At 46.2% G+C, this 27,974-nt stretch overlaps 1 protein-coding gene and 1 long non-coding RNA gene across 5 annotated transcripts; one reads left to right on the top strand and one right to left on the bottom strand.

Annotated features, from left to right (window-relative positions):
• On the bottom strand, positions 33-18,547 carry LOC106503213. 2 transcript variants are annotated; one of them, XR_001296841.1, is made up of 3 exons: positions 18,221-18,547; positions 1,436-1,484; positions 33-314 (listed from the first exon to the last, which is right to left on the bottom strand). It is a non-coding gene; the product is annotated as an uncharacterized LOC106503213 (long non-coding RNA). The 2 variants fall into 2 exon arrangements; XR_001919694.1 differs by lacking the exon at positions 18,221-18,547 and adding an exon at positions 5,097-5,154.
• ASGR2 (asialoglycoprotein receptor 2) lies at positions 17,153-27,932 on the top strand. 3 transcript variants are annotated; one of them, XM_005693478.3, is made up of 10 exons: positions 17,163-17,456; positions 17,665-17,942; positions 18,554-18,643; positions 19,301-19,420; positions 19,621-19,716; positions 20,584-20,655; positions 20,780-20,866; positions 20,970-21,115; positions 27,200-27,306; positions 27,556-27,932. In XM_005693478.3, the coding sequence occupies exons 2-10, from the start codon at positions 17,819-17,821 to the stop codon at positions 27,710-27,712; spliced, it is 999 nt and encodes a 332-aa protein (XP_005693535.1). In that variant the 5' UTR covers positions 17,163-17,456; positions 17,665-17,818; the 3' UTR covers positions 27,713-27,932. The 3 variants fall into 3 exon arrangements, with proteins under 3 accessions (XP_005693536.1, XP_017920032.1, XP_005693535.1); XM_005693479.2 differs by lacking the exon at positions 18,554-18,643 and having other exon boundaries at positions 17,153-17,456; XM_018064543.1 differs by lacking the exon at positions 19,301-19,420 and having other exon boundaries at positions 17,162-17,456.

Genomic DNA, 27,974 nt, shown 5'->3' with positions numbered 1-27,974 from the left:
GGATGAAAATTGAAAATTAACTTGTGTTTGTATTAATATTTTTTTAAAAATTGATAATCTCCCAGTGATATTTTGTTCATAATTATTTGATCTGACTGGCTCTGATTTAGTGTATTGGCAATGTCTTTAGAAAGCAACAGGACTCAGGAATGACATGTCTTTGTATTAAACTCAGAACCACCACAGAACCACAAATAGTATTCTGGTCAGTGGTTATCTCTTATCTTCCATTTAGTGTGGGTCTTTTTTTGAATTAATTTTTAGTGAAATGCTGGCAACATTAACCATGAGTCTTCTTGCTTGGAGAAAATGACCTACCAGAAAAAAAAGTATGAGCTGTTATTAATATTATATAGAAACACCACAGTTTTATTAAGTCATCTACTCTCTTGGCAAAGAAAGAAAAACCCAGTTTAACTACTGGCCATCAACACATGGAAGAATTGCTAAAATAAAACCAACAGACATTTGTCATAGCAAGCAACCAAGATTAGCAACTTAGCCCTCTGAGAAAGTTAATGAAACACATTGAAGTGAAGTGAAGTTGCTCAGTCGTGTCCGACTCTTTGCGACCCCATGGACTATAGCCTACTGGGCTCCTCCATCCATGGGATTTTCCAGGCAAGAATACTGGAGTGGGTTGCCATTTCCTTCTCCAGGAGAAGTCAGCTTTTTAAATGCTTTGTTTGATGATCACATAAAAGGAATAAAGAAAATGGAAAATTCCATTTTCAACAAAATAAGAAAACAGACCTATTCACAGACACCAAAATTCCAGCTGCGAAAAGGCAGAGACGGTGATTAGGAGAAAGGGAAGGTAGGAACAAGGCAAGCGAATGGAGGGGGGCTGCACTTTTCTGAGCGTCTGAACAAAAACATGCTTTCAGAAGGTGAGAGGACCATTCTTTTTTTTGCAATTTGGTGTGGACCATTCTTACAGTCTTTATTGAATTTGTTACAATGTTGTTTCTGTTTTATGTTTCGGCTTTTTGGCTGCAAGGCATGTGAGAGCCCAGCTCCCTGACCAGGGATTGAACCTGCCCCGGCTTGCACTGGAAGGTGAAGTCCCAACCACTGGACCTTCAGGAAAGTCTCGAGATGACAGTTCTACTGTATCCTTGTGGTTGAGCAGGAAGCAGAAACTAGAGGGAGTGAGGCTGGAGCCGTCATTCTGTTCGCTGTCTGTTTTGTGAAGCAGAGGAGTTGGGGCTCCACATAGACTCCCACAGTGAAGTCTTGGTTGGAGGAAGCAGTCCGAGAGAGAGGCCTCGGGCTGTGATGCGGGACAGGACACTGCAAATATTAATCTAGGAAAACCCAACTCATTCAGTGACGAGTCCAAAAAGATGACTAGCACAGCATCGAGCAGATATACCAAAGGGAGCAAAAGGTGAGAAATAGGCGTAAAATTCACAAACACGTGAAGAGTACTCACCAGGAAAAATTTTGCCAGGTAGCAGTTGAAAGCAGTGACTGAACATTTGCTAGGAATTAAAAAAAAAACAAACCAGTAAGCAATCATTCTGATGAAGAAAGATGAGAAGGCAGAAGTGCAATTACTCAGAAAAGAGATCACGGAACAACAGCGGCATGTGGAATGAGGGCTGACTGGATTACAGGAAACAACGGAAGAAAAGCACAAACATTAGAGAAATGAAACAGGAAGTTCAGGGAACACACATTTGAATATATGATTCAAGAAAATCTTGAATAGACTTGACTCTATCCAGTGAAAGAGAAAAGCTAAGTGCCAGGAAAAACTGATCAAGTTATTGAATTTTTAAAAATACAGAATTTTTTGAGCAGCCAGGAAAAAATGTCAAGTCACTTATAAGGGGATAGAAAACAGGCTACGCTTGGATGTCTGCAGACCCAGATCAAACGCCAGAAGAGATGGCACAAAATATTCAGGGAAAGAAAATATGAGTCAGGATTTTTATAAAAAGGCCACTTTTTCTCTCCTTCACCTCCCACTCTTCCTGGCAACCACTGATCTTTTTACTGTCTCAATAGTTTTTCTTTCCCCTAAACTTCACAGAGTTGGAAACATATAGCATACAGCCTTTATAGACTAGCTGCTGCTGCTTCTTTTTCGGATGGGCTGAGAGGCTTGTGGGATCTTAGTTCCATGACCATTGAACCTGTGCCCCTTGCCTTGGAAGTACAGAGTCCTAACCAGTGGACCACCAAGGAATTCTGGAGATTGGCTTATTTCATTTAGAAATATGCATTTAAATTTCCTGTGTGGCTGGATAGTTAGTTTCTTTTTAGCACTGAATAATATTACATTGCAGGGAAGTGCCACTGTTCACTTATTCATGGTTGCTTCCAATTTTTGGCAATTATGATTAAAACTACTGTAGACATTTGTTTACAGGGTTTTGTGTGTGTATATGGACTTATGTTTTCACTTTGTTTAGGTAAACACCCAGGGGAGAGACTGATGGATTGTAAGGTAAGCCTGCGTTTAGTTTTATAAGAAACTGTCAAATTATCCTCCAAAGAAGCTGTGCTGTTTTGCATTCTTACCAGAGATGATAAGAGTTCCTGTTGCTCCACCTTTTTGCCAATATTCATTGCCAGTGTTTTGGATTTTAGCCATCTAATAAGTGTGATATGGCACCTACTGTTCTTTTCGTGTAGAATCCTTAGTGAAAAATAATGTGGAGCATCTTTCCAGACACTTCTTTGCCATCCATGTGTCTTCTTCGGTGAGATGGGCTGTTCAGATCTTTTGCTAATTTTTGAATTGTTTTCTTTCTTTCTTTTTAAATATTTATGTGGCCACACTGGGTCTTAGTTGAGGCATGGGGGATCTAGTTCCCTGCCCAGGGATTGAACCTCCTTCTGCACTAGGGGCACAATCTTAACCACTGGGCCACAAAGAAAATTCCTGTTCATTTTCTTTTCTTTTTTCAAAAAAAATGTTTTATTTATTTGTCTGAATCAACCCTTAGTCTTAGCTTTGTGGGATCTTGGTTGTGTCATGTGGAATTTTTTGTTTCAGTGTACGGCTTCCCTAATTGTGGCTCATGGGTTTAGTTGCTCCGTGGCATATGGGGTCTTAGTTCCCCAACCAGGTGTCAAACCCACATCCCCTGCATTGCAAATTAGACCACTGGGGAAGTCCCTGTTTATTTTTTTTATTGTTGATTTTAAGAGTTCTTTGTAAATTTTGGACACAAGTCCGTTATCAGATATATATTTTACAAATACTTTTTTTCCCAGACTGTGGTTTGTCTTTTTATTCTCTAAATCATTGGCAGTTTTGAAGATGTACAATCTTAGGAATGTTGTTCTCATGAGCTCTTGAAGAAATTACTAGAGGATGAACTGGAGTCAACCAAGGGATAACTGAGTAAATTTTAGTGAGAGGAGGGGAGTGAATGTTGAATATAATTAACAGAGAACTAAGACTAAAACAAAAAGTTGGTGGTGGAGTTGAGAGAGGGAAGGAGGGAAGATGAGACTGTAAGCTAATTTATTCATTGTTCACAAAAAATAAATTTGAAAAGCTGCATTATTTTCTAAAAATTATTCATCAAAAATATCCCAGAAGAGAGGAAATTTAAACACATTTCTAATAAAAGAGAGTTTTCCAAGAGCCAACAGGTTTCCCTAAAGGATCAGGCTCAGATGTTTTGCAAAACATTCTAACAAACCTTTAGAGATTATTTGAATACTGTTCCAGGGCACAGAAAAAGAGGGGAAAAAAAATCTCCAAATTATTTTAATTAAGGTGATATATCATTAATTCCAAAGCTTTATAAGAATTTACCTATTTTACTTATAAATATTGATAAAAATACTACTGATAAATAATATATTAGCAAATGGAATCCAGAAACACATGAAAAGAACTGGGACCCAATATCTATATATATAATAGATAAACAACAGGACCTACTGTATAGCACAGGGAACTATATTCATTATCTTGTAGTAATATATAATAGAAAAGAACCTGAAAAAGAATATATAGATATACACAAACACATTGCAGTATACCTGAGACCAACACAACACTGTAAATTAGCTATACTTCAGTTTAAAAAATTCTTTGGAAAAAAGAATTGGGACCATTATGACCAAATAGACTTTATTTAGGAAATCCAACGACGGTTCAGTATTATCACCTTTCTGCTCATGCTTAATTTCCATACAGTAATAACAGTATCACACTTCTACCCAACATGGGACAACTGTTCTTCATTCCAGTAAAGATGCCCAAAGAAGAGGAGACAGAAAGTCTTAGCATTCCCCTTCTCTATCACTGGGTGCTAATTTCTGTCCTAGCTCTGTCACAAACACATTTGGATATTATGTAATCTGGAAAATAATATTTAAAGTTAACCACCACCACCACTCTTTATGTGAAATGGGAGGAGGAGGGAGGAGGGGGAAAAGGAAATACTTGGTTAATGTATTGAAATCTGTAGCAAGCAAGGAAGAAGAAATACCTATCTGCTACAGTCCTTATTTCTGCTGTGGGTACAGAGCTGTAATTCATTTTTATTTATTTTATTTTTATTAAAAAAAGGTTTTGGCCACATCAGGGAGCATGAGGGGTCCAAGTTCCCCGAATAGGGATTGAGCCCACTCCCCTGGCACTGAAAGCATGGCCTCTCAACCACTGGATCACCAGGGAAGTCTCCTGCAGTTCATTTTTATAATGTCATTCTTCCACTTACCCATCCCCTGTTCCCTCCGTCCTCTGCAAGCACTCTAGCAGGCAGACAGGGCTCCTTTCTCTGGTGGGAAACACAAACCTTCATTCCTGAAGAATCTGAGTCTCTGTTTTTTCTGCCTTGATTAGATTGTTGTAGTCTTCTGGTAAGTTTTACTACAAGGTATGGATGGACCAAAGGCTGCCTACAAATCCCTAAAATTCTAGATATACTCTTCCCTGCACCCACTGTGTAGCAGCAATCCCATTCTACCTTGAAGCCACGATCCATCATTCTGCAAGGCTTTCTGAAAGTCTGGGCATGGATGGTGGCGCCGGCAGAAGCCCTGCAGGCAGTGAGGGCGAATCTATATGCTGAGTAATGACCTGATACGTATGTTGCCCCCTCCACCATGTCTAACACCATTACCTGCTAAAGGGCTCCTAGGTAGGTGACTGGCTGGTTTCCAGCCTGCCCACAGCCCCAGCACGAGGTCCAGGTTTTATATTCTTTCCTCTGCATGATACCAGGGACACTGTTGCTGAAGCTGAAGATCCAATACTTTGGCCACCGGATGTGAAGAGTCAATTCATTGGAAAAGACCCTGATGCTGGGAAAGAAGACTGAAGGCAACAGGAGAAGGGGGTGACAGATGATTGAGATGGTTAGATAGCATCACCAACTCAATGAATGTGAATTTGAGCAAACTCTGGGAGACAGTGGAGGACAGAGGAGCCTGACTTGCTGCAGTCCAAGGGGTTGCTAAGAGTCAGACAGGACTTAGTGACTGAACAACAACAATCTCCACCAGATTTCAATCAACCAAATTGTTAGAGCGGCTCTCAGCTCCTTTGACTCTCAGTGAAGCCAGACTCTCTCAAAAGTACATTCGTAACAATAAAACACCTGGGATAACTGGTGTCACACAGACCTGTCTCTTTAATCCTACGGCTCAAAATGGGCAATGGTTAAAGCCTCATGTGTGTCACCGATGGCAGCCTGGCCATATCATGACCCTGGAAGCTTGTGCTTAATCAGAACAGGAACAGCTTCCCAGTCAAATCTTCATTGGCTGTGGGTCACCCCAGGGTGCCTCAAGGTGGTCACAGGCAGACCTCCACAGTGGGAGGAGAGCCCTGGACAGGTGGGAAACGAAGGTGGGCATCTCTCAAGGGGAGTCAGGAGGACTGTGGGCTGCAGAGTCCTTCTGTCTCACTCTGGACACTTACGACCAAAGACGTTAGGACTGGCCTCCCTGAGCCCAAGAGAGCAAAGGTCAATATTACAGCAGTCAGTGAAAGTCAGTTTCTTTTCTTTTCTATTTTTTTTTTTTTGGTGGGGGTAAAACCACAGAAAGAACTATATTCAGAGGCCATTCCTTACCTGTGTACAAATACAGAGGCAGTCCTCAGATGCAGCCTTTGCTTGTCCAGAAAGCAAATCTTCAATTTGGCCATCAGAGACTAGGTGCATAAACTTTGTATTATACTCTTACTATGTAGGCGGTATGTCGTGTCCACCGCACATGCATACATAGGTCCTAACCTCCAGTACCTCAGAATGTGAATGTATTGAGAGATAGGAACTTCAAATAGATAATTAAGTTAAAGAGAGGTAATTAGGGTGGGCGCTAATCCACATGACTTCCTTGTTGTTCAGTCGCTCAGTCGTATCTAATTCTTCGCCACCCCATGGACTACAACATGGCAGGCTTCCCTGTCCTTCACCATCTCCCGGAATTTGCTCAAACTCATGTCCGTTGAGTCGGTGATGCCATCCATATGACTGAGAAGGGGAAATTTAGACACAGACACACGCAGTGAAGAGGACATGAAGACAGAGGAGGAGACGGTGGTCTACAGGCCAGGGAAAGAAGTGCTCAGAAGGAATCAACCTTGTCCACACCTTGATCTCCAACTTCCTTTTTAAAAAACTTATTTATTTGGCTGCACAGGTCTTAGTTGCAGCACGTGGGATTTTCTCTTTTGTGGCATGAGGGATCTTTAACCGCGGCAAGTGAATCTTAGCAGCACGTGGGGTCGGCTTCTCTGACCGGGGGTCAACCCCCAGGTCCCCTGCCTGTCTGTTGGGAGCACAGAGTCTTAGTCACTGGACCACCAGGGAAGTTCCAAGAAAATGAATTTTTGTTGTTTAAACCCTCCAGTCTGCGGTACTTTGTCACAGCAGCACTAGCAAACAAAGGCAGCTTCCTTCCTGGATGGATGCTTGTAAAATTCAGTCACCTCTGAAAACCTGTGATGCTACCAAAGAACCAAATCCACTAATAAAAAATCTCTATCCAAAGCGTTTAGGATTATTAGGGAATAAAACCCTACAAGGGAGGAAGGCACTCAGCAAGATTTGTACTAATGAATTCCTGTTTTGGAATCCCAATTGATTGATGGCATTTCTCCTTTGCATGAAGTCAGTGTGAGCAGAGAAGGCCAACGTGAAAGAATAGCTCTGTCTTTTTTTCTTTTTTTTAGGCCACGCTGTAATATGTGGGATCTTAGTTCCCCAACCAGGGATTGAACCTGCTCTACCTGCTTTGGGAGTGTGGAGTCTTGACCACTGGACCACCAGGCAAGTCCCAAGATAGCACTGCTTTGAACACAGATACACGCTGGGAGCTCTGTCAAGAGGTTAGCTCCCTGTGCCCTTTAAGGCACACGTCCCCACCCTATCCCCCCTGAGGTTTCTAGGCCAGGCAGCAGAGGAAAAGCCTTCTTTCCTCCAATCTAAACCCTCATCATCATAGCGACTGGCATTCCATCATCCATAAAGCAGAGGAGGGGCTTTGCTGTCAAACAAGCCAGCCTTGTATTTTCAGCAGTTTGTTTTGCTGTGGAGAAATTTCTGGAGTGAAAGGAGCAAACGTTTAACAGGCAGCCTTGAACTTCGGTTTGGATTTTGTCATCCTTCTCAGTCAGCTCCTTCTCTTTCTCCTGCGGTTGGCGGCTTTATCACGAGGGGAAACCATTCTGCCCTCCCACCCATTCCCGAAGCAGGGCTGTGTTTTATGCTCTTAGGGAGAAAAACAGAACAACTCACAAACTAAAATACAAAATTAGTTATTTCCAATTCAATTCAACATATAAATAACATTTTTTGATCTAACAATTCCAGTTCGACAACAACAGTCCAACTGGTATTCTTTGTCTTGGATACTGTTCAGAAACATAATAAAGATATTCTAACCTCCCCTAACAACAGGATGGTGCTCCAACCACAAGGTTTGTGGTTCACGGGAGAGGCTCAGTTCTTAAACAAACGCCTAACTGTATTTTTATTGCAAACATTCAAGGACCTCAAAAAAAAAAAAAAAAAAAAAAAGAGGGTCATGTTCCCATGAGGGAAATAATAACTTGAGTTTGTTTTAGAAACAAGTAAACTCTTTTGTTATCAGCCCTTTCTGGGTTTGGGCTTCCCAGATGGCACTAGTAGCAAAGAACCCGCCTGCCAATGCAGGAGACGTAAGAACCACGGGTTTGACCCCTGGGTTAGGGAGGTCCCCTGGAGGAGGGCATGGAAACCCACTCCAGTATGCTTGCCTGGAGAACCCCATGGACAGAGGAGCCTGGCGGGCTACGGTCCATGGGATTGCACAGAGTCGGACCTAACTGAAGTGACTTAGCATGCAGGGATGCACTAGGGAGGGCCTAATTTTTTTTTTTTCAAGTCATTTCCTCAAGTAAGGAAGACTTTTGATCCTGTCATTTTTGACAACAGTAATGACATCATGCTGAGTGAAATAAGACAAAGATAAATATCGCATGATCTCACTCACACGGGGAATCGTAGGAAAAAAACCTCGCCAAACAGAAATTGAAATCACAGATCCAGAGAACAGACTGGTGTTTGCCAGAGGTAGGGTATATGCAGGGGTGAGTGGAATGCCCCTGCATCCTCTCAGCAGCCTCTCTGCACCAAGGCCTCCAGAGAGGAGTGGTCTTGGCCAAACCTGGGGATGGACTTGCGTTCCCTCCACTGGCAGGCCGCTGGGCTCCCGACTTAAACAGTTGAGGAGGGGCTGCCGGGCTTCTAGCAGAGCACCATCCCTTGCAAGGTCATTTGCTGACAGAGGATTTGTTAGCAAGTTTTACGTGTCAGCTTGGGCAAACAGAAGAAGTTTCTGTTTCTCTAATCAGACACCGTGTTTCATCATGAACGGTTAATTAAAGGGACTTCCTTGGAGGTTCAGTGGAAATCTTTGCCTTTCAATGCAGGGGGTGCTGGTTCCACCCCTGGTTGGGAAGCTAAGATTCCTCATGACTCATAGCCAAAAAACCAAAACATAAAATAGAAATCATATTGTGACAAATTCAATAAAGACTTTAAAAGTGGTCCACATTAAAACAAAACAAAAAGAACTTAATTAGAGGAAAAGCTATTGCCTAGATGGGTCACAGGCCCTGAACCGGGGCTGGAGGGAGGAGGCTGGACTGGGAGTGTCAGTGGACAGACCCCAGAGGCCTGTGTGGTATGAAGGGGTGGGGAGCAACCTGGGAGATGAATTGAATCCAAGATGGAACCAGGATGTGTAGAATTCACCCACCGCCACGTGCCCACCAGTTGAAGACCCGGATGGCAGTTTACATTCAGAACCAGCCCAGGAGGAGGCCCAGGACTGAGCCTGAGTTGAGCCTGGGCCTGGAGAGGACAGAGGGTACTCTCCGGATGGGGGTGGGGGAACAGAGGGTCCCTAGTGGAGGCAGAGGGTGGTAGAGCAGGGAGTGGGTCACGGATCCCCATCTCCACCCACCCCTCACCCCAAAGCCTGGCAGATGCCCTTCATCACGCTTTCTGGACGGAGCTGGTGACAAGGGCACCCCCACCTCCGCCTCCAGCACAGACTTTGGGAAACGGCGGGAGACTCCAACGTGGGCGAAGGCCGCTGGGTCCCGCTGGCCTCCCAGCAGACTGGCCTCCTCAGCCTCTGCTCAGGTGCTCTCAGGCAGATTTGCATGTTGCAAAACCACATGGAATTTCCCTGTCAGAAACTTGCCAAGGGGGATGCTAAAAGGATGATGGGTAAAGATATGCTTATGGACATGAGCTTGGGCAAACTCCAGGAGCTGGTGAGGGACAGGGAAGCCTGGAGTGCTGCAGTCCATGGGGTCTCGAGTTCAGAGATGACCTGGCGACTGAAAAACAACAAAGATATGCTTACATCTTACCCTGAAGGGAGTAGCTCGAGGATTTGCTGAGGCCAGTTGTCAAGCTGGCAGGCTGATGCTGGCAGAGGTGCCCTGGCCTTGGAGGTGTTTGTTGATCCTGCTTGGCAGGAGTGGCCCATCTTTCTCCCACAAAAGCCAAGAGGCTCTCACTCCTTGCTGGAGAACGAAGACAGGGGGAGAGTGGAGTTGCTCTGTGTAGGTCCCTCCACTTTCCTAATTTGACTGAGAGACAGAAGGGAAGCGAAGATCTGATAGAAGCTGCCCCGTAATTAAGTACTTCTGTGGAAAGTGTGGATGGAAAAGATGCACAAGGTGAGGGTTGTGAATTAAGTTTCATCTGGGGCAAATTGAGGACTGCAGCCCAGGAGACAGCATCTCAGCTCTGAGAAAGAGGTAGCAGGGCAAGGTCAATATCTATGATGTGGGTGAAAGGGGGAGTTCAATGCAATCAAGCACTTATTTGCAAAAGATTTTCTGCTAGTTATGAGCGGCTGATGTCACCATGAAGGGATTTCATGCTTTTCTAGACATGAGGAGATGCAAGGATTGGGATCATGAAATCAGTTCCTGAAAATACCTAACTACCTAAATACCTGTTTCCCCAGTTTCCCTGGAGCACAGAGTGCCTCACTCTCCACCCTGGACTCCCTTCAGGGGGTGTTGAAGGTCGATAGCTGCAGCAGCACAGGGTTCAGTCTCTACAGAGGCAGATGGCAAATGCCCTTGGCAAGCACATTTGTAGTTAACAAAAGCAGGACTCAAGAACCCCTCCCCACTCCAGTTCTTGTAAACCTGTGTGTGTCTGTGTCTGTGTGTGTGTGTGCGTGTGTGCTCAGTCATTAAGTCATGTCCAACTCTGCCACCCCATGGACTGTAGTCCACCAGGCTCCTCTGGCCATGAGATTCTCCAGGCAATAATACTGGAGTTACCATTTCCTCATTCAGGAGATGTTCCCAACCCAGAGACTGAAGCTTCATCTTCTATATCTCCTGCACTGGCAGGCAGGTTCTTTACCACTGAGCCACCTGGGAGGGTCTTTCTTATAGACCTGGGGCTTAAAAACTCAGTCATCCTGGTTTCTGAACTTGAGCTCAGTGGGTCTGGTCATTACACAGAAGCCATCATCTTCTCATGCCCCTGTGACACCTCCAGGGTCTTTGCAAACCTTTACTGACTCTAACTCAGAGTAACCAGAAAGTGTATAGGACTGGAACTAAGTGAATTCAAGTTAATAAAAAAGAAATGATCAGAGGAAGAAGTTGCAACATTGCCCCCAGGAATTGATTCGTGGGAAATTTTTAGCTATCAGAATGATCCCTTTTGCTGTTTCATGTTCACTTCAGCTATTTGGACAGAGGTAAGAAGTTAAACTGTGGAAAATTCTGAAAGAGATGGGAATACCAGACCACCTGACCTGCCTCTTGAGAAACCTATATGCAGGTCAGGAAGCAACAATTAGAACTGGACATGGAACAACCGACTGGTTCCAAATAGGAAAAGGAGGACGTCAAGGCTGTATATTGTCACCCTGCTTATTTAACTTCTATGCAGAGTACATCATGAGAAACGCTGGACTGGAAGAAGCACAAGCTGGAATCAAGATTGCCGGGAGAAATATCAATAACCTCAGATATGCAGATGACACCACCCTTATGGCAGAAAGTGAAGAGGAACTAAAAAACCTCTTGATGAAAGTGAAAAAGGAGAGTGAAAAAGTTGGCTTAAAGCTCAACATTCAGAAAATGAAGATCATGACATCTGGTCCCATCACTTCATGGGAAACAGATGGGGAAACAGTGGAAACAGTGTCAGGCTTTATTTTGGGGGGCTCTAAAATCACTGCAGATGATGATTGCACCAATGAAATTAAAAGATGCTTACTCCTTGGAAGGAAAGTTATGACCAACCTAGATAGCATATTCAAAAGCAGAGACATTACTTTGCCAACAAAGGTCCATCTAGTCAAGGCTATGGTTTTTCCTGTGGTCATGTATGGATGTGAGAGTTGGACTGTGAAGAAAGCTGAGTGCCGAAGAATTGATGCTTTTGAACTGTGGTGTTGGAGAAAGCTCTTGGGAGTCCCTTGGACTGCAAGGAGATCCAACCAGTCCATTCTAAAGGAGATCAGTCCTGGGTGTTCTTTGGAAGGACTGATGCTAAAGCTGAAGCTCCAATACTTTGGCCACCTGACGCAAAGAGTTGACTCATTGGAAAAGACTCTGATGCTGGGAGGGATTGGGGACAGGAGGAGAAGGGGACGACAGAGGATGAGATGGCTGGATGGCATCACCGACTTGATGGACGTGAGTTTGGATGAACTCCTGGAGTTGATGATGGACAGGGAGGCCTGGCGTGCTGAGATTCATGGGGACGCAAAGAGTCGGACACGACTGAGCGACTGAACTGAACTGAACTGAACTGTACTGAAGAAGTTAAAAGAATATTAAGGCCCAGGTCGCTGGCAGTCTCCCTCCTCGAAGACACGCGCATCATGCAGGTATGACCACCAGGTGGCGCTACTATCCTGAATGTTGGGAATATAATAGCAAAAGGAGAGAGAAACCTAGCTGCTTAAGTGGCGAAAGTAAACCAAAATACTAAAGTGACTTTGAAAGCCTGTTAGAGTATCTTTTTTTTTTTTTAATAAGACTGACCACATTTATTTAGTTATTTTTGGCTGTGCTGGGTCTTCGTTGCTGTGTGAGTTTTTCTCTAGTTGCGGCTTGCTCTCTAGTTGCGGCTGCTCTCTAGTTGTGGTGCTCGGCTTCTCATTGGGGTGGCTTCTCTTGTTGCAGAGCCGGGGCGCTAGGATGCAAGGGCTTCAGGGGTTGAGGTTCCCCAGCTCCAGAGCACAGGCTCAGTAGTGTGGCGCACAGGGTTTAGCTGCATGTAGTATCCTCTCTGACCAGGGATTGAACCCATGTTTCCTGCATTGGCGGGTGGATTCTTTATCACTAAGCCACCTGGGAAGCCCTCCATCTCTTCCTTAGATCTCTTAAATTTATTATTATGACTTGCATTTTTAAAGCCAGGCTCTCAAATTTCACTAGTTAGCATTCTAAGACAAAAAGTCAACTTGTAGACAGAAATACAGAAAGAGTTTAATAAAATTTTATTTAATAATAACAGAAAGTCCCATACTGAGATATTCTTTTATGTATCTTGTTTCTGGATTATTTCTTCGCTTTCTATGGTACTTGTAAACATAGTAGAAATATGATATAAGTATTCTGAGCCCTGGAATGTCTGAAAGTTCTTTTTTTTAAAGTTTTTAAAAATTGTATTTATTTATTTAATTTATTTATTTGGCTGTGCTGGGTCTTAGTTACTACATGCAGGATCTAGTTCCCTGACCAGGGATTCAACCCAGGCCCCCAGCACTGAGAGCATGGAGTCTTAACCACCAGGGAAGTCCTTGAAAAGTCTCTCTCTTTTTTTCCCCCTGTTTTTTCATGTCAATGGTCATTTGCACTGACAAAAATCTAGGTTGAAAAAAATTTCCCTTGCATATTGGAAGGCATTGTCCTGTCTCCTGATGTTGAGTGTAACAAGTGGAAAGCAGAATCTGTTCCAGTTCTTGTTTCTTTATAGGTGATTTTTTCCCCCTGCCTCCAGTAGCTTTTAGACTCTTTATTGCTGGTATTCTGAAATTTCACAATTATGTCCTTTGGTCATTCTTTAATGAAAAGCTGGGCAATTAGTAGGTTATTTAAATTTGGAGCCTCATGCTTTTCATTCTAAGTAACAATCTTGTATTATTTCTTTGATAACTTTCTCCCTTTTACTTCCTTCTGTATCTTCTAGAACTATTAATTGAATGTTGGGGATCAATTGATCTTTTATATTATTCGTGGAGATTTAACAAGGCTGGTGAAAAAAGGGGGGGTGCTTTCTTTTCCTCTGAAGTTTGAAACCAATTGAGAACCAAGACACAGTAGACAGATAAATGATGTCAAGTTGCTAGCTTTCTTGCTGATACACAGTTAAGGTGGACTTGGCTTCAAACCTTAAATCAAGTGAAAGTGAAAGTCGCTCAGTCATGTCCAACTTTTTTTGAGACCATGGACTGTATAGTCCATGGAATTCTCCAGGCCAGAATACTGGAGTGGGTAGCCTTTCCCTTCTCCAGCGGATCTTCCCGATCCAGGAATCAAACTGGGGTTTCCTGAATTGCAGGCAGATTCTTTATCAGCTGAGCTACAGGGAAGCCCCTTAAATCAAAAGGACTTGTTAATATTTCATCCAACAGTTAGACAGACATATTTACCTAGTCAAAGGCAGAGCTGGGCAAAGCAGGTTTTCTCTGCAGGGGCAGGCTCAGTGTCACCTGGCAGAACACAGATGACTGGCTGAGCAGAAAGAACCAAAGAGAGCCCCACAGGCAAGCTTCCTCTCCTGGGGAGGTGTGGTGGGGATGTCTGGAGAAAGGCCTGGAGAGTTCCCTAGCAGGAAGTATACATGGAAACATGAGGCCGGGGGTAAAAAATGCCCTCAGTTTAGCTGTTCTCTCATTAAAAAAACAAACAAACAAACAACTTTGTCCCTTTTTTGGAACGATTTCCTGATTTTTATCTTCCAGCACTTTTATTAATTGTTTTGGCTTTAACAACAAAAAAATTGTTTTTAATTTTCAAAAGACCTTGTTTTCTGAACATGTATCTAGAATATACAAGATATGCCTCCAATCAGCAAAGTGAATCCAGGAAACCCAATAGAAAAATGGATAAAGGATGTGGAAAAGCTGTCCATACAAGAGGAAATCTGAACAAATAGAAAACAGGTGGAGAAACGTTCAAACCCTCTCTTAACCAGAAATGTAGCATAGAAGAGCAGCGAGATGTCATCAGGGTGGTGAGAAGCTGCATAGTAACAAGTGTTGAGAAGGATGATGCAAAAGAGGGAGCCCTCATATGCTGGTGATGGGAGTGTCAGTGGGCACGGCCGCTCTGGAAGAGGTATAGCCTGGCTGGACTCAGGTGAAATTAAGCTTGAGAATCCTTTGTGAAGTGACACTTTCACTTCCGGATATGGTTCACAGGGAAATTCTCACCAAGCTCCACGTGGGAACTTGATGAAGCATTGATAGCCGAGTTGAAACAGTAGGACCATTAATATCACAGGAGGGGTAGGGAGGAAGGATGCAGTGAGTGGACGAGGAGCATGAGGCAAGTGAGAAATGAAAGGGAATAAAAACTGTACTGAAAAAGAGTATTGTGAATAGGATCTCATTGATGAAAAAAAAAAAAAAACGGTGTGTGTGTATGCATTAAATTAAGTGTGAGGATATTCTGTGACTTGGCAATTTCAGCCTTGGATATAGTCCTGAGACATAGTCTCACCTAGGTCCTCATGGGGACATAATGTGTCCCTTGCAGTAGTTGGGTGTTCCTCATTTGGGGACTGGGTAAATATACAGTGATGGATACGCACCACTGAATACTGTGCAGAGGTTCATAGCAACAAACCAGATGTACAAATAGCAACAAGGATAGATCTTAAACATTTATTCTTGGGTGAAAAAGTCAGGAACAAATGAGATGTATGAAAGCTTCACTTATCTGTCTAAAAAATAGGCACACAAACTATGCCATATATTTGATACGGATGCATACTTAAGAATATATTTTATTTCAGTTACCTATTGATGCATAACAGTCTAACCGAAAGCTTCATTGACTTAAAACAAACAGCTACAGTTGACCCTTGAACACAATGGGTTTGAACTGCACAGTTTCACTTTATAAGCATATTTTTTCCCACAAAACATGTGTTACATCATGTGCAGACGCTGATCAGGGGATACAAAGGGTATTGTAAAGTCATACTCGAGTTTTCAACTGCAGGGAGAGGTTCGGTGTCCCTAATCCCTGCACCATTCAAGGGTCAATTGTATTTATTTCTCAAGATTCTCTGGGGGCCGTGAAGGGCTAGGCCAGGTAGACCACGTGGTCTTGGCTAGGGTCATACACTTGGATGCATTGAGCTGTTGGCTAGACTGGAAGCTCCCAGAAGGCTTTGTTCACATGTGGGGGGCCTCGGTTCTTCTCTGTGTTTTCTCTGTCTCCATATGGTGTCAGGGAACTGGATCCCACATGCTGCAACTGAAGAGCCCTCATGCCATAATGAAGGCCCAGTGCAGCCAAATAACTGATGTGTATATATGTATATAAAATCAGGAATGAAAACTGGGTTTTCTCTCCCAAGTTGTTGTTAGCGCAAGTGTAGATGGTGAAAGTGAAAGTCGCTCAGTTGTATTCGACTCTTCGCAACCTCATAATGTCCATGGGATTCTCCAGGCCAGAATACTGGAGTGGCTAGCCTTTCCCTTCTCCAGGGGATCTTCCCAACCCAGGGATCAAACCCAGGTCTCCCGCACTGCAGGCGGATTCTTTACCAACTGAGCTCTGATTTTTCGGTTCGTGAAGCCCCGTCTTCCTCACAGGACTGTGAAGAGCCCACAGTCTGATGCGATGGCATTTTCCCTCAATCGGTTTTGCCTCCCACAGGCCCCACCACCCCCCACCCCCGCCCCATCCCTTGCTACACAGTCAAGTCACTTAGTCTCCTGCAGGTTATTCCCTCCTCTGTGAAGTGGGAACAGCAGAAGTGAAGCGATCTGTTGTGACGTGTCGTGAGAGTTACCAGAGAGCATGTCTGTGGGTCATTTAGCGCCGTGCCTGGATGTCAGGCCCACGGCTTCTGGAGCCAGGGCCACGAGAGGGCCAGTCAGTCGCTCAGTCTTGTCCGACTCTTTGTGACCCCATGGACTGTGGCCCACCAGGCTCCTCTGTCCATGGGATTTCTCAGGCAAGAATACTGGGGTGGATTCCCCTTTCCTCCTCCAAGGGATCTTCCTGACCTGGGGATCAAACTCGTGTCTCATGCATCGCAGGCAGATTCTTTGCCACTGAGCCACCCAGGCAACAAAAGGGGCTTATTTACAAGGTTGAACCTCTCCTATCCACTGCTTTCTGGATGCTCTTCCCTCTTCTCTGTCCTCCCTGAATTTCCAGTCTTTGAGGGGCTTTACTCCCATGGAGAGTGAAGCCAGTTGGCCCAAAGCTGGGAAGCCTAATGGCTGAGCCTACAGGACATGAGGCCTTGGCTCAGACGCCAGATTGGGCAAGAGTACAGAAGTGGCCCCTCCAATCCTGGTCAGGGTTGTCTGACTAACAATTTTGGGAATCTCAGGCAGGAAGCGAAAGGAGAGTGGGGCAGAGAGGAACTAGCCAATTGCACCCTGGTTCCTCCTGGTTGGCCCTCCTCCCAGATGTGCTGAGAAGAGTGAGGTGACTAGCTTTGGAGGGTAGAAGGGACAGGCCAGGAGACCCCTTCTCTGTGAAGGACAGAGACACAGTCCTGCCCTCTGCCCCCACCACATATTGACTGAGTCTCCAACTCAGTTTCCACTCTGTTTACTGTCCAAAGTCCCAGGGGCAGGAGATGCCAAGTTAGACGCGCTTGGACGCTCAGGTACACGGGTTCAGGGCCCTTCCCTGAACTAGTGCTCACCCCTTCCCTCCTCTCTTCCAGCACCACCTGGCCCCCAGTTCTCCTGGTTCAAGCTTTCCTGCGTCCTGGGGCCTGGGCAGCCTTCTAGACCTTGAACAGGTAAACTGAGGTCACTGGGGAGGCAGGCAAGCCTGGGGATGTCTGGGATTAGACAGACCCTGGTTCAGAGACAGTGGGGGGAGGCGCGGTCGATGGGAAGTTGTGGGGTGATTGGCATGTGTGGAAGGGAGGCTCGAGGCCCAGGCAGTCTCCTGAGAGGGGATGGGACCCAGCAGCATTTCAGCTTCCATCTCCCCTCCAACCTCAGATCCAACCCAAGCCATCACCTGGACCCACTCTGAGCCTACATCCATCAGCCTCCACCTCAATTAGCATCTTAGCACGAGCATCAGCCCCAATTCAGTCCCAGCCCTAAAGCATCCCCGAGCCCAGGCAGGGTCCAGCTACACCCAGGACCCAGCATGGCCAGGGACTTCCAGGACATCCAGCAGCTGGACTCCGAGGAGAACGACCACCAGCTCGGCAGAGGCGAGGGCCCAGACACTCGTGGACACAGCCCGGGGAGAGAAGAACCATTCTGGAAAGGCAAGTGTCCGGTCTCTGGGGCTCTGCTCTACCCTAGTCTAGCTCCTGGTCACTCTCTGTCCCTCCGAGGCCTTTGTCACATTCACCGTGTGACCAGGGACTGTCCTCTGATGTCACCCCCTTCTCCACCCCCAGGGCCCCAGGAAAGGGGTCTCCCCTCTTCCTTCCAACCTGACCAGTATGTGCTGTGTGTGGTGGCGGGAGGGGAAGGGTGTGTGTTGGAGGGAAAGGGCACAGAGAAATTCTGGAAGATCCCCACTCCCCTCCAAGCCCCCTACCTGAATCTTTCTCAAGCAAATCTTGACCGAAGTCCCCAAGTGTCTAGGAGAAAGTTTTCATGTGAGAAAGAACTGAGCCGTTTCCAAGATGAAGGGCGGGAGCCGGGATGCAGGAGGGGGTGTCAGGTGTGGGTGCTGGTAATGGAATGAAGCTCTGTGGAGACCAGGAGGGGTTGGGGGTCAAAGCTCAAGGCGGGGGACTGGTTAGCCTGGGCTGGGAGGAGGGACTCCCTCCTGCCTGAGGCTGGAAGAACTGCCCCTGTTGCAGCTGAGGGTGGGAGCTGGACAGGGGAGAAAGCTGCTGTCCCACCAGGCTTCTCCTTTCCCCAGCAGCAGGTCCACAAGCCTTTTCAACAGGCTGCGTGGGACAGAGGCCTCACCCACCTACACCCCTCTGCCCCTTCAGGTCCCACCAGCTGCCTGGTAGGTAGTGAACACACAAAAGTAACTTTGGATATTGTTGGATCTTCTGAGAATGAGAGGATTCGTGTTTCAGCAGGAGGCTTGGAGAGAGTCCAGTGGTTTTGGATTTCACGGGACAGGGGGCTCGCCTGAAAGAGGCGGGATGGGCAGCATGGCAGAGTGTGCCTGAGGGGTGCAACCATCAGCCAGCCTCTGCCACCTGCAAGTGGGTTGACAGCTGGCACCTGCTCACCTGGGAGCAGGTTCCACTCTTCCCAGAGTTTTTCAGAAGATTTGTAGATACACTGGCTATTGTTTCCTCAAAAAAATTTTCTTTCTGCCTCTCCATCTCCCCTTTCCATCAATTATGCATATATTAGTGATCCCACACTCATTGGTGCTCTTGCTATTTTATGGGGAAGTGTGGGATTCTTCTCTTTCCTGGTGTTTCTTTTTATACAGTTGTTGTTGCTATGCCTCCAAGTTCATTGAGACGTATGCCTGTTTCATCTGTTAATTTTATCTGGAGTGTTTCTCATCTCGGAATCTACTTTATCTACCTGCCCTCGCCCTGCAAGGCTGTACTTCCTCAGGCTCTGCTCCTCTGATGCTCCGTGAGGTTGGCTCTCTGGCCCCCTGCCTCCGATGCCCCTTTCCCTGACACCCCTTCTCTTGCAGGGATGCCTCCTCCCCAGCCTCTCGTGCTGCAGCGTCTCTGCTCCAAGTTCCGCCTTAGTCTGTTTGTCCTGGTCTTCAATGTCCTGCTGCTGGTGGCCATCTGTGTGACAGGGTCCCAAAGTGAGGGTCGCAGGGGTGGGGCAGTGATGGGGGCGGGGATTCGGGCAGTGCTGGGGCCGGTGAGAGCCACGATAGGGAAGAGATGGAGGCAGTAAGGAGGCAGTGCTGGGGCGGGGAAGGGGACCATCCCGCGGACAGTGTGAGGGCGGTCAGGTGGGACAGTGTGCGATCCACTGTGTCCTGTTTTGTCTCCTGACAAGGAGCACAGCTGCAAGGGGAGCTGCAGACCCTACAGGACACTTTCAGCAACTTCTCGTCGAGCACCCTGATGGACATCCTGAATCTCACCTCCCACGGTGACTGGGCGAGCCCCGAGGGGAGGGACTGGGATGTGCTGGGTGGTTGAGGGGTTGGCTTAGCAGTGAGGGTTGGCTGGGCTCCGTGCTGGCTTCCCTGGTGGCTCAGACAGTAAAGAGTCTGCTTGCAATGGGTTCAATCCCTGGTTCAGAAAGCTCCCCTGGAGAATGGGATGGCTACGCACTCCAGTACCCTTGCCTGGAGAATCCCAAGGATGGAGGAGCCTGGCAGGCTACAGTCCATGGGGTTGCAAAAAGTCGGACATGACTAACTAAACACATGTGCATGCATGCTGGGTGCAATAGGGGAGTGTTTAGGGGTACTGGGAAGGAAGCACAGACTAGGGCAGATAATCCAACCTGAGAAGCCAGGCAAGGGTTCCAAGGATGCTGCTTCCTGAGCCGAGGGTCCCTGAAGGATGAGTGAGGGTTAGAGTAGAGGATGGAGGTGGGAACCAGGTAGAGAGCAGAGTCTGATGACCAGGACGTGAGGAAGACCACTGCATGTCCTGGACTCTCAATATTTCCAGTGTGGCTGGAGGGCTGGGCCAAGGGTGGGCTAGAGAGGTGGGTCGGGGCCAGACCATGCAGGCAAGCTGCGCTAACTCGCGGGGCTTTACTCTGAGAACACAGGGAGCTACGGGAAGGATTTAACAGGGGAGTGAGTGGCCTGAGCAGGTTGTGCTTCAGAACACCACCGTGCAGCCAGGAGAAGAGTGGGTGGGGCTGGGGAGCCCAGAGGGCAGAGCATGTAACATCCCAGGCCAAGGTGATGGTGGCCTGGGCTGACGCGTCAGTGGCATGAGGGTGGAGAAATGCTGGGGAGGCAGAGCGGATGGGAGACAGGTTAGCTTTCCTCTGTTGCAGGAGGCTTCGCCAGTGACAAGGTGAGACTGCTGGAAACCAAGCTGGAAAAGCAGCAGGAAGACATGAAAGCAGGTCAGAGACTCCCTCTCGAGTGTGCGTGTGTGTGCTAGTGTATCTCCCCAGCCAGACGCTGGAGTGCTGGTCTGTGGGCCATGCACACGGCCTACCACACCCTTGCCACCACTCTGACCCTTAGATCACGCCACTTTGCTGCTCCATCTGAAGCACTTCCCCACGGATCTGCGCACACTAACTTGTCAGATGGCACACTTCCAGAGCAACGGTAGGGATGTGGTGGGGCGGGGTTGGGGGGTGAGCAACTCCAATTCCTCTGCCCGTCCCCTCCAGCTGGATCTTTTCTCCCTCTGTCCCTCCAACCCCCTCAGGCACAGAATGCTGCCCAGTGAACTGGGTGGAGTATGATGGCAGCTGCTACTGGTTCTCTCGCTTGGGGAAGCCCTGGCTCGAGGCTGAGAAGTACTGCCAGCTGGAGAATGCCCACCTGGTGGTCGTCAACTCCAGAGAGGAGCAGGTGAAACTACAACCTTCCCAAAGGCAGGAGGAAACCTTGGGAACGCAAACTGGGAGGCTGGGTCAGGCTTGTTTTGTTATTTTTTTCTGACCTGAGGAGAATCCAGAAGTGGAAATCCATCCCTGCTCTGGGAGGTTCATGATGGAGCAGCCATTGATTCTAAGAGGTGGGAGATTACATCCAGGAGCCAGGGCAAAGGATAGGAGCCAGAATATCAGGTGATGAGGAACAGGGCAGGAGACAGAATGAGTGGCAGGATGAACTAAAGGGCCAGGACTTCGGTGGAGAACACTGTGGAGGCGCTGACAGTCCCTGCTTGCTCTGTGCTGGCCTGGGGAACGTCTTTGGGTGAAAGGGACAGAGTGAGTGGGATTCCCAGGAACGTGCCTGGTGTGAGTTACTGGGTCCCTCCAAAGCGCCCCAAGTCTCCCTGCCCAGTGCTGCCACTAGATCACAACTCCAAAGTCCAGAGGGAAGACTCAACCCATTCGAACAAGTGGGACATGTTAGGGCAAAGGAGGGTATTAATGATAATATTTACTGAGCCCTTAGTATGTGTCAGGCACTTTCATATATCCATTGCTTTAGCCCTCACAACCCTATGGAGCAGGCACTCTTGTTATCCCCTCTTTGAGGTGAGGGTAGAGATATATATATGGATTACAGACATATTTTACTTTACTGATCAGGTTGAAATTGCCAATATTCTCAGTATTGGCCTATATAGTTTCATGTGAATCAACCTAAGACTCAGTCTGTGATTTGGCTCACAAGTTCATGCCACCTACAACTTTATGGAGGATGGGATGGTACCTTTATCATGGTGAAATGAACATCAGTGTCCTGATTAATGCTTTTTGCCTTGAATTCGTCTTCATGTGATATGAAGGCACTGGTCCTTGATTTCTTTTCACTTACATTTACTTCGTGTATCTCTCTCCATCCCTCTTATTTCCAACCATTTTGAGTCTCTGTTTTAGATAAATGATTCTCAGCCATTGCAGTGTATTGTAACCTCTTGAGGAGTTTAAAACATATTCACACTTGGTCTTGCACTCAAAGGTTCTGATTTAATTAATCTTGGATTAATCCTGAATATTGAGAATTTTTTGGGCACCCCCACCCCACCCCCCCATAAATGATGCTACTCTGCTGTTTAGCCACCCTTAAGGTATTTCTCCTATAGGTTGTATATAAGTTGTTTTCTTTTATTCATTTAAATAATATTTATTTGGTTGCATTGGGTCTTAGGGGCACACAGGATCTTCACTGCATCATAAAGGCTCTTTCATTGTGGTGTCCGGATTCTCTCTGTGTAAGTGCACAGATTAGATAGTTTCTCTGCACAGGTTTAGCTGCTTTTCAGCTTGTGGGATCTCAGTTTCCCACCATGGATCAAACCCCTGTCTGCCCGCTGCGGTGGAAACTCGGAGTCTTAACTACTGGACCCCCAGGGAAGTCTCTAGTTTTAGTTTTTTAAGGAACCTCCAGGCTGTTCATGGTCCCACCAAGAGTAGACTAGGGTTCTCTTTTCTCCACACCCTCTCCAGCACTTATTACCTGTAGATTTTTTGATAATGGCCATTCTGACCCCTGGTAGCTCAGACAGTAAAGAGTCTGCCTGCGATGTGGGAGACCTGGGTTTGATCCCTGTGCTGGGAAGATTCTCTGGAGAAGGAAATGGCAACCCACTCCAGTATTCCTGTCTGGAGAATCCCATGGCCATGGGATCACAAAGAATCGGACATGACTGAGTGACTTCAGTTTCACTATTCTGACCTATGTGAGGTAAATCCTCATTGTGATTTTGATTTGCATTTCTCTAGTAGTTAGCCATGTTGAGCATCTTTTCATGTGCCTGCTGGCCGTCTGTATATCTTCTTTGGAGAAATGTCTGTTAGGTCTTCTGCCAATTTTTTTGTTGAGTTGTTTTTTTGATATTGAGTTGTATGAGGTGCTTTTATATTTTGAACATTAACCCCTTGTCAATTGCATCATTTGCAATTATTTTCTTCCATTCCATAAGTGGTCTTTTTGTTCTGTTGATAGTTTTCTTTGCTGTGCAAAAGCTTTTAAGTTTGATTAGGTCCCATTTGTTTATTTTTGCTTTTATTTCTTTTGCCTTGGGAGACTGGTCTAAGAAAATACTGCTGTGATTTATGTCCCAGAATATTTTGCCTATGTTCTCTTCTAGGAGTTTTAGGGTATCATGTCTTATATTTAGGTTTTTAAACCATTTTGAGTTCATTTTTATATATGATGCGGGAGAGTATTCTAATTTCATTGATTTACATGTAGCTATCCAGTTTTCCCAACACCACCGTGTTGAAGAGACTGTCTTTTCTCCATTGTATATTTTTGCTGCCTTTGTCGTAGATTAATTGACTGTAGGTGTGTGGGTTTATTTCTGGGCTCTCGCACTTGCATTTATTTTAAAATAGATATCTTTAATTCAACTACTTTTTTTTCTGTTTTATATGCTTCTTTTATTTTCTCCCATTTGCTATGTGAGATGTATTCTTTTTGTTTTCTCCACTGTGTTATTTTGGACTAAATGTGGCTTGTTTTTAGCTACACTATTAATTACTGTCATAACTCTGAATAATGGGCTGAAACTTCTTGGCTTTAAAAAATAAAAGAATTTATATAACTTTTATATGAAAGATAAGGAAACCAGTACACTTCTTCTCACACCTCAATCTTTTCTCTCTTTTAAAATTGAGATATCATTGACATGTAACACTGTAAGTTTGAGGTGCACAACACCCTGGTTTGTATATTGCAATATGATGAATAAAGTAGTGTTAGCTCTTACCTTCGGAGAAGGCGATGGCACCCCACTCCAGTACTCTTGCCTGGAAAATCCCATGGATGGAGGAGCCTGGAAGGCTGCAATCCATGGGGTCGTGAAGAGTCGGTCACGACTGAGCGACTTCACTTTCACTTTTCACTTTCATGCATTGGAGAAGAAAATGGCAACCCACTCCAGTGTTCTTGCCTGGAGAATCCCAGGGACGGGGGAGCCTGATGGGCTGCCGTCTATGGGGTCTCACAGAGTCGGACACGACTGAAGCGACTTAGCAGCAGCAGCAGCAGCTCTTACCTTTACCATGTCACATAATTATCATTTCTTTTTAATTGAGAACAATTCAGAACTAGTCTGTTAGCAACTTTGACGTCTATAATGCCTTGTTCATATCTCTCCCACATTCCTTACATGTGTGTGCAAATAATTTTTCTTTGAATTTCATTAATCTCAAACATATCTCAGTGTTGTACATTCTCTATATTTTTGCTCTGAGGCTAGGAGAGTTCTTTTAACACATAAAGTTAGATTTTCATATGTTTTGGAAAATTTTCTCAAGCCATTTATTCGAATAGTTTTTCTTGCCCATTTGTTCCCTTTTCCTCTGGAGCACACCATTCAAAATGATCTCCATTGTCTACCCTCCATAGCCTTCATCTTGTCACTGTTTAAAAGCATCTGCCTACAGTGCGGGAGACCTGGGTTCAGTCCCTGGGTTGGGAAGATCTCCTGGAGAAGGGAGCAACCCACTCCAGTATTCTTGCCTCCCCCGCCCCAAAAAAGGGGCTCAAAGAAATATGGGGCTTCCCTGGTGGCTCAGACTGTAAAGCATCTGCCTGCAATGCAGAGACCCGGGTTCGATCCCTGAGTTGGGAAGATCCCCTAGAGAAGGAAATGGCAACCCACTCCAGTACTCTTGCCTGGAAAATTCCATGGACTGAGGAGCCTGGTAGGCTGCAGTCCATGGGGTCACAAAAAGAGGCAGATGCGACTGAGCGACTTCACTTCACCTTCTTTCTCTCTCCTTTGTTCTCTGGGCTCTTTTCTCAAGCCTGTCTTTTGTATCTTAGACTTGATTTTTTGTTGAGGTTTTTTTTTTTTTTTTTTTTTAATGTAGCTCAAAATTTTCTCTTCACTTTCTTCTCTTTATTTATCATTGTTATCTTTCTTCTTTGATTTTTCTTTTGTAGTTTTATGTCGTTCATCTCTTTAATGTTTCTGAGGATATAAGCTGTTCTCCAATAGCTTCTTAGGTTTAGAAACATGCTTTCTTTACAAAGTATATTTTTCACCTCTCTTTTTGATATCACAGTGCTTTTTTCTTCCTCCTCTTCCTTTCCATCCTTTTTATTTTTTCTCAGTTTCCATGATAAAACTCCCCCGTGCTCCTTCTTTGAGTGGGCTGAATTCTTTCTTGCCTGTTATTTACTCATGAATAGGGCAGACGTGTTCTCATGGACTATCTTTTCTGATCATCTGACACTATTTCATCCCTCCCCTCAGTCTTCACCTGGGTTTCCCAGATGGCGCAGTGGTAAAGAATCTGCCTGACAATGCAGGAGATGCGGGTTCAGTCTCTGGGTGGGGAAGATCTTCTGGAGTAGAAAATGGCAACCTACTCCAGTACTCTTGCCCAGAAAATTCCATGGACAGAGGAGCCTGGTGGGCTACAGACCATGAGGTCACCAAAAGTCGGACATGACTGAGCACCCACATGCTCACACACACTCAGTCTTCAACACAGAGGCTGGATATTGATGCTTTGTGTTGTCCATTCAGTTACTCAGCTTCTTGTGGTGATGAAGAGGGGACTGGGGCGTTGGGCAGCAGCAAAGGGAATATCTTGCCTCCAGGCATTTTCCCTCCAGCTCCGTTGACCCTCCTGAATTTGGGGAATAGCCCTACGAGCCCTTGAGAGCTGTCCCTTCGTGCACAGGATATTGACCTATTTGCAGGAGTCTAGAATTCAAGAATGCTACTGTATCTGCCTTCAGATGAGGTGACTAACTGCAGTTTTAGTTAGGTGTCTAAAAAGGGAGAGTGGAATTAGAAAATTTTCCTCCAGATGCAGCTGGAGACCCTTCATGTGCTATCAAAGGAAACTGCTACATATTCATGTTTCCTTCATAAAACAAGGTGACCACACCCTATGCTGCTGCCCTCCCAAGCCAGGGGGCTTAAGGTTCAGTTCAGTCGCTCAGTCGTGTCCAACTCTTTGTGACCCCATGAATTGCAGCACACAAGGCCTCCCTCTTAAGGCCTCAGAAAGAGCCATATCTCTTAAGAGAAAGCCACTTCCTCTTAGGAGGTATGCATGGATCCTGGGAAGCTATCTCAAAGACCACTTATGTCCCACCCCCACCAGCTGGACAGCTTGGCTGCCCCTCACATATAGGGCATCTTCTTATTTTCAGCCAGACTGCCAGAGCCCCTGTAGCCAAGTCATAACAGAGCTCTGAGCAGTGGGTCCAAGCTTAGAAGCTGTAGGGCCTGGAGAACAACAGAAATGACAGCTGTATGTAGAAGTGAAGTAAAAGTGAAAGTTGCTCAGTTGCATCTGACTCTTTGCGACCCTGTGGACTGTAGCCTGCCATGCTCCTGTCCATGGGATTCTCCAGGCAAGAATACTGAAGTGGGTAGCTGTTGCCTTCTCCAGGGGGTGTTTCCAAGACAGGGATTGAACCCAGGGGACGCATTGCAGGCAGATTCTTTACTATCTGAGCCACCAGGGAAACCTGTATGTAGAAGTAGGAGCAGATAAGTGTGCCTGAAAGGCAAGTAAAACCCAGATCTTTACTGGGTCATTGGGTCACCCTGAGGGTGGCAGGGGTCAGGATCCAAGAGTTTGAGGTTGTGGGCACAAGACAGGGAGAAGATTAGAATAGGGGTCTAGCAGCTGTGAGTTAGGAATGAAGTGGGAGGCCAGGTCAGGGGACAAGGGTCACCGACTCAGGCACTGACTTGTTACCCTGGGCTCCACAGATACCCTCAGTTCCTTAATCTCACGTGTAAAGTGTAATCATTAGGGTGTCCAATTTACAGAGCTTTATGGGGATGAAATAAGATAATCCTTGTAAAGCAATTAGTACAATGTTTAGCCCAGTAAATGTTCACTAAATAATAGATATGGTTGCAGAAGAAAAAGCCAGGAACTTGTATTGGGTGCTGTTGCTTCGAGGTGGGGACAGATCAGATTGAGGGGTGGGGTGAGGGAGACACAGCTAAGACCTGCATGGAGGCACAAGAGACTAGAAACTTCCCTCCCACCTGTTTTCCAGAAGTTCGTTGTGCAACACTCAAACCCCTTTAGAATCTGGATAGGTCTCACCGACAGCGATGGCTCCTGGAAATGGGTGGATGGCACAGACTACAGGCACAGCTACAAGTAAGTGGCTTCTCCTTGTCTCTCCCCATTAATTTGTCCTGGGGATGGCCATCTGGTCTCTGCCCCCAGGACACTCCCACTCGTCCCTCGGGGACCAAATTCTCCCACCATCTCCCCCCTCACCCAGATTCTCAGCTCCCAAGACTGCAGTCACGGCTCCCTGAAAAAGCCATGCCTTTCTGAGGTGGGGAATGAGGGTTGTTGGGACGTGGGGGCCATCTGGAGCGGAGCTCTGTCCTGCCTTCCTAGGAACTGGGATCCCGCTCAGCCCGATAACTGGCGGGGTCACGAACTGGGGGCCAGCGAGGACTGTGCAGAGATCAGACGGGATGGGCTCTGGAATGACGATTTCTGCCAGCAAGTGAAACGCTGGGTGTGTGAGATGAAGCGGAACATCACCATATAGCCGCCCACCTCCCCCAGCCTCCAGCAGACCTCCGCCCCGCAAACTCCCCTGCCTGGGCATTTTGAAGAAAGGAAGGAGAGGAGAGTCTTCAGAAGCATGGGGAGAGCTTGAAGAGGGATAGAAGCGGGGACGCTGAAGAAGCTCTGACCCTGGGGAGACTGCTCCTGCCTTCTTCTGAAATTCACTGTGATTATTATTATTATAATTTTCAGCTTCCTCAGTGGAGTAGTGTGTAACTTGCGCTTAGTCACTTTGTCATGCA

The sequence above is a fragment of the Capra hircus genome, chromosome 19 (genome assembly GCF_001704415.2).
Source record: "Capra hircus breed San Clemente chromosome 19, ASM170441v1, whole genome shotgun sequence".
In the NCBI taxonomy this organism is placed as follows: domain Eukaryota; kingdom Metazoa; phylum Chordata; class Mammalia; order Artiodactyla; family Bovidae; genus Capra; species Capra hircus.
This window is presented reverse-complemented; position numbering and strand designations above follow the sequence as displayed.

Bases quoted from the DNA above. Each gene is read 5' to 3' on its own strand.
- ASGR2 (XM_005693478.3), top strand. From the start codon at position 17,819: ATGGCCAGGGACTTCCAGGACATCCAGCAGCTGGACTCCGAGGAGAAC. The intron at 19,717-20,583 runs GTGACTGGGCGA...CCTCTGTTGCAG, and splicing joins CCTGAATCTCACCTCCCACG to GAGGCTTCGCCAGTGACAAG. The intron at 20,656-20,779 runs GTCAGAGACTCC...TCTGACCCTTAG, and splicing joins GCAGGAAGACATGAAAGCAG to ATCACGCCACTTTGCTGCTC.